Source organism: Oncorhynchus mykiss, chromosome 31 (assembly GCF_013265735.2).
Source record: "Oncorhynchus mykiss isolate Arlee chromosome 31, USDA_OmykA_1.1, whole genome shotgun sequence".
NCBI lineage: Eukaryota > Metazoa > Chordata > Actinopteri > Salmoniformes > Salmonidae > Oncorhynchus > Oncorhynchus mykiss.
The window spans coordinates 31,117,829-31,128,411 of record NC_050571.1 but is presented as its reverse complement, the minus strand read 5'-3'; the positions used below and the strand labels follow the sequence as shown (position 1 = coordinate 31,128,411).

At 46.5% G+C, this 10,583-nt stretch overlaps 1 protein-coding gene and 1 non-coding gene across 3 annotated transcripts; one reads left to right on the top strand and one right to left on the bottom strand.

The window, feature by feature from the left end:
* Positions 1 to 5,262: 5,262 nt before the first annotated feature.
* trnaa-ugc lies at positions 5,263 to 5,334 on the bottom strand. Its single transcript has one exon. It is a non-coding gene; the product is annotated as a tRNA-Ala (tRNA).
* A 246-nt stretch (positions 5,335 to 5,580) lies between these two features.
* hars (histidyl-tRNA synthetase) lies at positions 5,581 to 10,311 on the top strand. 2 transcript variants are annotated; one of them, XM_021583923.2, is made up of 14 exons: positions 5,587 to 5,737; positions 6,320 to 6,759; positions 6,851 to 6,940; positions 7,099 to 7,218; positions 7,333 to 7,428; positions 7,603 to 7,728; positions 7,869 to 7,976; positions 8,112 to 8,210; positions 8,393 to 8,486; positions 8,583 to 8,710; positions 8,995 to 9,270; positions 9,394 to 9,510; positions 9,636 to 9,782; positions 9,862 to 10,311. In XM_021583923.2, the coding sequence occupies exons 2-14, from the start codon at positions 6,649 to 6,651 to the stop codon at positions 9,919 to 9,921; spliced, it is 1,572 nt and encodes a 523-aa protein (XP_021439598.1). In that variant the 5' UTR covers positions 5,587 to 5,737; positions 6,320 to 6,648; the 3' UTR covers positions 9,922 to 10,311. The 2 variants fall into 2 exon arrangements, with proteins under 2 accessions (XP_021439599.1, XP_021439598.1); XM_021583924.2 differs by lacking the exon at positions 6,320 to 6,759 and having other exon boundaries at positions 5,581 to 5,737.
* Positions 10,312 to 10,583: the final 272 nt, after the last annotated feature.

The window sequence follows — 10,583 nt, the reverse complement described above, 5'->3', positions numbered from 1 at the left end:
ATGTGCTGGAGGGGGAGATGGTTAACGCATGGAGGCTGTATTTTGTACTCCTGAAACAGGGAATGGGGAATAGGCTTGAATATGTGAATGGGCTTGTGTGTCTGGGAATCTGCAAATGCCCCAATTGTGGGGCTGAACTTGTGGTTCCCCAGGCAACTGAGGCACTTTTTTAGGAACTCTACATTGCATGGGGTCTTTGTTGTTCACTCCGCATGTGGCATACCTCACAACTGACATCTTTCAGATGTCCTGTTTTTTTTTACACTCTGCGACATTAAGGCTATAAGAGTTCTTACTGGGTTAATTGTCCTGTCGCATACTCCTAGAAGGAACCCATTGGGCACAGACATCGATTCAACGTCTATTCCACGTTGGTTCAACGTCATTTCTCTGAAATGACATGGAAACCATGCTGATTCAACCAGTGTGCCCAGTGGGAAGGGTGTTCATTGCCTGATGCCAGTCTGCTCGAATGACAAGAACCGGGTTGGGAAGGTTGTTGAAATGACCAGATCATCAAATGACACTATATGATTCTTTTACATTTTTCACTGTATATAATCTTTAGTTAAACTAAAACTAATATGACAGGCATTTCAGTGCTGAAACAGACTGGCATCCTCTCTAGGACAACTGGCATTAGACTTACAGTAACTGACATCAAGTGAGGCCAACTCCATAAGGAACATCACTTGGAGGAGAATGCAGAGCCATACTGTGACTGTAGGCCTGCTGTTAGCTGGGTATTCAAATCAAATCGAATCAAATTGTATTTGTCACATGCTCCGAATACAACAGGTACAATACATTCACCTTACCGTGAATGTAAATAGACTCTTATGGCTTGGGGGTAAAAGCTGTTAAGGAGCCTTTTGGACCAAAGACTTGGCACTGCCGTACCGCTTGCCGTGCGGTAGCAGAGAGAACAGTCTATGACTAGGGTGACTGGAGTCTTTGTACATTTTTTGTAGTCCACAGTGTCCCTATTGTGCCTCTATCTTTCCCCTGTTAACTAGATGTCTAGTTAGGGAAGCATAAACCTCTGATGTTGCACAGACGACTGCTAGAGTTGAAATGCTAGAGTTGAAATGCTAGATAGAGTTGACTGCTAGATGCTAGACTTGAAATGCTAGAGTTGACTGCATATGCTAGAGTTGAAATGCTAGAGTTGACTGCTAGATGCTAGAGTTGACTGCTAGATGCTAGACTTGAAATGCTAGAGTTGACTGCATATGCTAGAGTTGAAATGCTAGAGTTGACTGCTAGATGCTAGAGTTGAAATGCTAGAGTTGACTGCATATGCTAGAGTTGAAATGCTAGAGTTGACTGCTAGATGCTAGAGTTGACTGCTAGATGATAGAGTTGGAAGGGAAGGAAGGAAGGAAGGAAAGATGGGTAGAAATTATAAAAGAAAGACAGAGAATGGCGGCACACCACCTGGCATAATGTTAAAGGCAGTGAGGCAGGTGAAGTTGCAGAACAAATCAATCAGGAGTACAGTGAAGGATTTTGACATAAATTACCGTACTCTGACTCGGTATTGTCAAAAGGTTGCCAGAGAAGAAGTTGAAAGTCAGACAGCCATGCCAACAACAGTGGTTGGCTATACAAAGCCACGGCAGGTTTTTTCACCTGATTTGGAGATGCAGCTTGTTCAGTATGTTACTAGGTCAGCTGACATTTATTTTGGTCTGTCGCCAAGTGAGGTCAGAACTCTTGCCTACCTGTTTGCTTTGGCACACCAGCTTAAGTTCGCGGCAATGTGGGCAGAAAAAGAAAAGGGCCAGCTCGGAGTGGTTTACAGGCTTCTTAAAGCGGCAACCAACGTGGTTGCTGAGAAAGCCAGAGGCAACTAGCCTTGCCAGGGCAAGTAGCTTCAACACAGAAAAATGTTAACTCTTTCTTCGACAATGTAGCAGAAGTGCTACAGAGATATCAATTTGGACCAGGAGACATATGGAATGTCGATGAAACTGGGTGACCATAAACCTGACAAAGTGGTGGGCAGATGTGGATTCAAACAAGTAGGGTCACTGACATCCGCTGAAAGGGGAACCCTTGTCACACTGGCCTGTGCTTTCTCAGCCACAGGGAATAGTATACCTCCATATTTTATATTCCCCCGTGTCAACTTTCGCAATCATTTCCTGATCAATGGGCCACCTGGCAGCAAAGGAAGGGCCAATCCCTCTGGGTGGATGAAATATGAGCACTTTGTTGACTTCCTGAAACATTCTGTCGAGCATACGAAGTGTTTACTCCTTTTGGACAACCAAGTCTCATCTGTCCTTTGATGGACTCAATTATGCCAAAGAAAATGGCATAATTATGCTGTCATTATGCTGCCATCCCATTGCTCTGATCGGCTTCATCCCTTAGACAGGTCTGTCTACGGGCCGCTAAAGAGGCACATCAACACCGCGTGTGATGCCTGGATGAGGAACAATCCCGGGAGGACAATGTCAATTTATGACATTCCTGGGATTGTGACAATCGCCTATCCTCTGGCTGCAACCCCCTTGAACATTCAGGCTGGCTTTAGGGTGGCTGGGGTACAACCTTACAACAGGGATGTATTTCTGGAAACCGAGTTTGCGCCATCCTACAGATCGCCCCATTTAGAACCCAACCCTACCAGGCCCCAGCACCAACCCTGCCCTGCCAGGCACCAGCACCAACCCTGCCCTGCCAGGCCCCAGCACCAACCCTGCCCTGCCAGGCCCCAGCAACATTCCAGTCCTGCCAGGCCCCAGCACTATTCCAGCCCTACCAGGCCCCAGCACCAACCACCAGGCCCCAGCACCATTTCAGCCCTGCCAGGCCCCAGCACAAACCTGCCAGGCCTCAGCACCATTTCAGCCCTGCCTAGCATGAGCTCAGACACAGACCTGCCCAGTTCTTATGCTAGCACCAGCTCACCCATGCCCAACAATGCCATTGCTGACAGCACACTACCAACTCCAGAGGACATCCGGCCAAATCCAAAAGCTGGCCCCCGAAAACCAGCTTGCAAAGGAAGAAAACGGCGCCAAACAATTCTGACACACCAGTGAAGCAGGCACTAGAAAGGGGAAAGAATAAGGCACAATCTAGCAAAAAGCTGTTTCCAAAGAAAGGGAAGCAAGGGGGGAGTCAAAGTCTGAATCTGCAAAGAACAAGAAGGCAGCTAAAAAAAGAGAAATCGTAGAAGAGTCATCATCAGATGAAGAGGAGTGCTTCTGCCTCGTCTGTGTGAAGCCATTTTCAAATCATTCCAAAGGAGACTTGGGTGAAGTGTGTGAGATACAACAAATGGGCCCATGATGCTTCCACCTCAGGCCAGGCAATTTATGTGTGCCAGAACTGTGACTTTGAAGATGAGTCTGATTAGTCAGATACGGATGTAAGTCGTATAGGCTGTTAAAAAACTGTGCATTAGTGTGTTTAAACACCACGTCTGTTTTGTTAAGACTTTAAACATTTAAGCAAGTTATCTGCAGCATTACATTCCATTCCGATTCCAACAATTACCGTGGATCTATGTGCACGCCAGAGAATGTTCGATTTCAAAGTTCATAGTAAAGTGGCCGTGCCACTTAATTATCGTGTGCTCTGCCAGATATTATTGTTTTGATTGAAAGGCATGACTTGCCAGATTCTCTAGGCATGATTGTTTTTATTTTTAGTTCTTTGATGAAGTTGAATTTGGTTTTGAATTTGAAATTAAAATCAATATTCACAATGAATTAGTTGTGTTCTTATTTCTTGATAATCCAATGTGACAACTTACCCGACTTCCAGTAGTGTGACAATTTAACAATATATAAAAAATAAAATAACAATATATACAGGGGGTGCCGGTACAGAGTCAATGGTTAGTCACCGGTTAGTTGAGGTAGTATGTACATGTAGGTAGAGTTAATTAAAGTGACTATGAATAGATGACAACAGAGAGTGGCAGTGGTGTGGAGAGGGGGGGGGGGGGGGGGGGGGGGGGGGGGCAATGCAAATAGGCTGGGTAGAAGCCTCTTGGACCTAGACTTGGCACTCCGGTACAAGCGGTAGCTGAGAGAACAGTCTATGACTAGTGTGGCTGGAGTCTTTGACAATTTTTAGGGCCTTCCTCTGACACCGCCTGGTATAGAGGTCCTGGATGGCACGAAGCTTGGCCCCAGTGATGTACTGGGCTGTTCGCACTACCCTCTGTAGTGCCTTGCGGTTGGAGGCCGAGCAGTTGCCATACCAGGCAGTGATGCAACCAGCTCTCGATGGTGCAGCTGTAGAACCTTTTGTGGATCTGAGGACCAATGCCCAATCTTTTCAGTCTCCTGAGGGGGAATAGGTTTTGTCGTTTCCGCTTCACGACTGTCATGGTGTGCTTGGACTATGTTAGTTTGTTGGTGATGTGGACACCAGGCAACTTGAAGCTCTCAACCTGCTCCACTGCAGCCCCATTGATGAGAATGGGGACGTGCCTCTTTTTCCTGTAGTCCACAATCATCTCCTTTGTCTTGATCACGTTGAGGGAGAGGTTGTTGTCCTGGCACCACACGGCTAGGTCTCTGACCTCCTCCCTATAAACTGTATATAGTATGCTTACTTACTTAATCATGTTCTTCTCATTTCTTAATTTGATATATCCTGTGATATATACCTTGTTATTTTTACTTCTAGATAGTTATTGATTACTGTATTGTTTGGTTAGATCTTGCAAGAAAGACATTTCACTGTACTTGTGCATGTGACATTAAAACTTAAAACGTGTGTGTGTGTGTGTGTGTGTGTGTGTGTGTGTGTGTGTGTGTGTTTGTGTGTGTGTGTTAGGCTAAAAGGGGGTATACTATTACCGACAAACTACAAGCGTAACCTAACCACTAGCAGGCATGTTCATGCCTTCAGAGAGACATTATAATCAATAAAATATATCACGTTTCCCATCAAAGCATTCTCAGTGAGCACTGCAGAAAGCTGACTATTCAGCGTCAGAATGTCTGTTGACATTTATTCACAAATCCTCTTTCACTTAGCTTAATAACATAATTCATTTATTAAGTCGATGCCATTTATATTTTTTCTTGTCTTGACTTGGGTCACTGAGAACATAGATTACAAATAATACTGCCAAATGATTTCACAAAATCCCAAAAATGAATGCATCAACAAATTGGGGGAATGGTGGTCCTCAAATCATAAAAAAAACTAAAGCTCTTCTTATTCTCTACATATTCTTATTTTTGTTTAAATAAAGTAAAATAGTTGCCAGAAAACAGATAAAAAAAGGAGTGGAGATGCCGGGGATTGAACCCGGGGCCTCATACATGCAAAGCATGCGCTCTACCACTGAGCTACATCCCCTACTGATATCAACGTATAAATTCACCCTATACATACTGAGATATCAAATTTGTTCAAAAAAAGTTGATAGTGTAGAAGTGTGAAACTACTTGCAACTTTCTGTTGTGCGGAACCTTTGTTCATTCCATGTCTTACTGCTAAACACGATTATTGCACTGTATCTGGCATGTACATCTCACGGCGCTCTGTTAAACACCAATGTAAATCTACTGCCACCGTGCGGTACGTGGAGGTATATCCTCGGGTTCTCGGCTTCCGGTCTTTGAGGAAGCGTTAGCATAGTCTTCTAGTCTCTGGCATTAGATGCGACACCATGGCCGACAAAGCACAGATACAAGAGGCGATTAAAACTCAAGGAGAAGTCGTGCGGAAACTAAAGGCAGAAAAAGCAAGCAAAGAACAGGTCAGTATTCAACGCCTAGCACGACGATGTTCCAAAAGGTTGTACGTACAGCGGGACTGTGATGGGATGAACAGACACGCGTGCTACATATGTCATGAACGAAGCTAGCGTTAGCTGGCTACTCATGCCAAAATACGGGCCTTGCCGGTTCACAGTCTGTTAACTAACTGACTAGATGAATTATCTAGTCAGTTCAATTAGAAGTGGAATTTCATGCCTATTACAAAGTAAATCATGAATTCTATTTTTCTTATGCACGTTAGTTAATAATAGTGCTTCAAATTATACAGCTAGTTATCAATCCAAACTGATGCAATCCCCTTAGGATAGTTGTCACTGTGCATGGGCTGGTCATTCATTGTGTAAATTCATGGTTCCTTTTAATGGCTGAATGTTGAGCTTCTCCGACCGTCTCTCCCCACCTTTAACTAACTACACAGGTGAGGATAGAGATGATCTGTATGCGTTTTCATTTACTTGGTTGGTTTGATTCTTGGCTGTGATAGGTTGGTTTGATTGACCCCTGCCTCATGTTTTGTCCTCCATGTTGTGATGATGCGTCATGCCCGCCCGTCTCCCTAGTGATAGGGTTGCTCACCACTTTTCTCCTGTTCTTCCTGCTCGATGCCAACAACCCTGCTGTGGTCATACCTTCATCTCCGTCCGTCATCTACTTCCTCTACCTCACACGCCACCATTTGGAATCCAAACACTCCGACTGGATATTCCTGGATAACACTGCGTTTGGATTGGATAACCCTGCCGTCACCTGGCATTCACGGACTGTGGTTATTGGACAACATGGCTTGGTGGACTTTGCCATTGGACTGTATTGCTGCTCTGATGCGGCACTCCTGAACGGCCATTTTGGTTGTTTTTCGTTTGATTTTGTTTTGCTTTCCCCTGCTGGGATGATTAACCTGGGTATGGCGTCCCTGCGTCTTTATGCGGGGTTGGTGGGCTGTCGGTCTGGATTTTGTGCCCGCTCTCTACGCACCCTCTCTGGGATGACGGTGTCTCAGGTAGGACCCTGACTCTGGAGGGTGGGATGGGGGAGGATCTGTTCCAAGGTTCGGAGGAACATTGAACTGTGTTTGTGTCTTTCTTTCCTAGATTGATGAGGAAGTGGCCAAACTGCTAGAGCTGAAGGTTCAGCTTGGAGGAGATGAAAGCAGACACCAATTCACGCTCAAGACCGCAAAGGTAAATACTGCCACCATGGAGAGTGCTCCTCACAGGCAGCGGGTGATCATGACGAGAACTTGCTGCATAACATGTTTACTACTAGTCTTTTATTGAAAATCCAAATCAGCAGGTGATGTCTTGCTTATGCACTCTTTCTCTCCCTCCATCTCTCTCAGGGAACCAGGGACTATAACCCTAAGCAGATGGCCATCAGAGAGAAAGTCTTCAACACCATCATCAGCTGTTTTAAACGCCACGGAGCCGAGAACATCGACACACCCGTCTTTGAGCTGAAGGTGTGTGGGAGGCACACAGAGAGACACACACTGTTGACAATGAATAGAACGTTGTAAACTAGCCGGTGGATTTGTAATAAATCGGGATTTTGTGCTTATGTTGACAATTTGTAGGAAACGTTGACAGGAAAGTATGGTGAGGATTCTAAGCTCATCTACGACCTGAAGGACCAAGGAGGAGAGCTGCTGTCCCTTAGATACGATCTCACTGTATCCTTGTATTAGTCCTGATGCGTACATTGCTAAGTGGGCTAGCCTGCAAGCTGGTCAGGTAATTCCCTATGTTTTTCATGGTCATGCCTCGAAAGCAAACCAACTGGTGGATTTTAACAAGGTTAGGAGCCAATCGGGTGTCTACTAGTCCTTGACCCCACCCCCTCCCAGGTGCCTTTCGCCCGTTACCTGGCCATGAACAAGGTCACCAACATCAAGCGCTACCACATTGCCAAGGTCTATCGCCGTGACAACCCCGCCATGACCCGTGGTCGCTACAGAGAGTTCTATCAGTGTGTAAGCGTCAGAGCGAACCCTGGTTCGACCGTTCATATCAGCCATAACACTGGAATCATTTTTGCTTTCTGCTACATCCATATCTTTGTGGATACGCTTGACCCATTTTCTTGCTAAGTGTGTGTTTCTCCGCCTCCCAGGATTTTGACATTGCAGGCCAGTACGACCCCATGATCCCAGACGCTGAGTGCCTGAAGATCGTCCACGAGATCCTGAGTGAGCTGGAGCTGGGAGACTTCCGCATCAAGGTAGGTCAGAGACACACAGCACCCGTGGTAAAACATCCTGTGACGCGATATGAGGCAAGGAATACACGGAAGATCTGTATGTATGGCCAGACTCGGCCTAACTCCCCTCCCCGCCGTAATATCCTCTCTGTGCAGGTGAACGACAGACGTATTCTAGATGGGATGTTTGCAGTGTGTGGAGTTCCGGATGACAAGTTCCGCACCATCTGCTCCACAGTGGACAAACTGGACAAGGTAAACCCACTGCACCCAACCCAAACCTTATGTGGTTAAGGAAATGGAATGCTAAATGGTAAACATGAACAATGTTTTAATATGCAAACCAACTAAATAAAGGATTATTTTCTCCGCCTTTTCTATGCTGCTCCCTGCTTTTCTCTCCCACCTTTGTGTTCTCTCTTCACCCCACCCCCCAGATGTCTTGGGAGGATGTGAGGAGTGAAATGGTGAAGGAGAAGGGTCTGTCTGAGGAAGCAGCCGATCAGATCGGACAGTATGTCAGCTTGCAGGGTGAGGACAGGTCACACACACACACACACACACAGAGAGACTGACCTTTGACCTTTCCCCTGGTCTGACCCTGTTTGTGATTGGTGTGTGTTTCAGGGGGGATGGACCTAGCTGAGCGCCTGCTGCAGGATGCTAAGATGTCACAGAGCAAGCAGGCGTGTGCCGGCCTCACAGACATGAAGCAGCTCTTCAGCTACCTGCAGCTCTTCCAGGTTACAGACAAGGTGAGGGGTCAGAGGTGACAGGTTATCTGGTGACCAAGGTGATATGACAGGTAATCCGTGTATAGAAATCTGTCCATCAACAGCCTACTCCGTAGAGGCATTTAGTTCTCATTGAACAGTAATTGTTTTTTTGGGGGTCAGGGGTTAGATAGATGTCATGATATGATCAGCTGAAATAAGTCTGAGGATGCAGTCCTTTTTTCCAAATCCCTCACCTCGTGTTCCTTCCTACTGTCACCTTTTAATCTGTCCTTTCCCTCCCTTCTCTCTTCCCCCTCTCCCAGGTGGTGTTTGACCTGAGTCTGGCCCGTGGGTTGGACTACTACACAGGTGTGATTTATGAGGCCATTCTGACCCAGACCGGCCCGGTCCCAGTGGCGGCAGCCCAGAACGGGGCGGGCGAGAAGGCTGAGGAAGGTGTGAGCGTGGGCAGCGTGGCGGGCGGTGGGCGCTACGACGGCCTGGTGGGCATGTTCGACCCCAAGGGCAGGAAGGTGCCGTGTGTGGGGGTCAGCATCGGCATCGAGAGGGTCTTCTCCATCATGGAGCAGAAGGCTGAGGTAAGGAAGGGGGACGGGGCATTGTCAACAGCCAGCTCTCCCCACAGGCTAGTCTGTTCATGAATGTGTCAGAGAGAAACTCTGTGTGTGGCTGACTGGTGTGTTGGGGTCTGGCTCCCCCAGGCATCGGCAGAGAAGGTGCGAACCACAGAGACTCAAGTCATGGTGGCCTCGGCACAGAAAAACCTTCTGGAGGAGAGACTCCGACTGACCGCTGAACTGTGGAACGCTGGGATCAAGGTGTGTGTGTGTGTTCGATTTGAGATTGACACTGTGAGTAGAGTTGATTTCCACTGGTGAAACGGCTGAGTGTGAGCTGTGGCTATTCATAAGAGGAACCTTTATATAACTGTGTGTGTTGTCAGGCAGAGGTGATGTATAAGAAGAACCCCAAGCTGCTGAGCCAGCTGCAGCACTGTGAGGACTCTGGGATCCCCCTGGTGGCGATCCTGGGGGAGCAGGAGCTCAAGGACGGGGTGGTGAAGCTCCGAACGGTCCACAGCCGCGAGGAGGTGAGATTCTCATATACACACAGCATCTCTGTCAGTTAAACACACACATTCTCTTGAATAAAACACCATGTTTTCTCAGATTGATGTTTCCAGAGCCAAACTAGTGGAGGAGATCAAGAGAAGGACCTTGGACGTCTAAGTCGTGGTTTTGCCTGACAACACCCCGCCTCACCATCCGATTGGCTCAAGAAGTTGTTTACCACAGGTCTCACCGCTGACCACACAAAGCCCTCAACATGCCCACCAAGACATCACGTCTCAACTGCAGAAGATTTCCCAATAGTTTCATTTGTCCAGGCTTTGCATATTAGTGGTCTCAAAAGGCAGTGGTTTCATGCCGACTACCCAGACACCTGCGTACCCTCAAGGACGAGGAGCTTTGATAATGTACATAAGACAATAGTATGACATGGGTAACATTTCAATAGTCACTGTATTAGTCTTAGCCCTAAAGGTTAATCTGCCTATATAGGAAAAATTAAAATGCCTGTCTTATAAGCATACCAATAAACTGATATTTACCTCAACCTTAAGAGATTGATTTACAACCGGTGTATTCAACAGCAGGTTACAATTTAATGTGGTCTGTTGTGTTTTAGAAAACCTACTTGAATAACTAAAACGAGAAACTGTCAAATTACAATAGTAAAAACATTGGCCTGCAATAAATGCTACACAGTCCGAGAGTGTTGGATATTCCCAAAACAATATAGGACATTTACCCCCTGTGAATTCTTCCTGTGTTTTACTAAAAGGGAATGCTGTTGAGTGGTTTGCAGCATCCTGAAAAGATGCCGTATG

What these genes read in the sequence shown, in the direction of transcription:
- hars (XM_021583923.2), top strand. Translation starts at nt 6,649, where the DNA reads ATGATTAACCTGGGTATGGCGTCCCTGCGTCTTTATGCGGGGTTGGTG. An exon ending in ACAGAGAGTTCTATCAGTGT is followed by an intron (nt 7,729 to 7,868) that starts GTAAGCGTCAGA and finishes TCCGCCTCCCAG; the next exon opens with GATTTTGACATTGCAGGCCA. An exon ending in TCATGGAGCAGAAGGCTGAG is followed by an intron (nt 9,271 to 9,393) that starts GTAAGGAAGGGG and finishes TGGCTCCCCCAG; the next exon opens with GCATCGGCAGAGAAGGTGCG.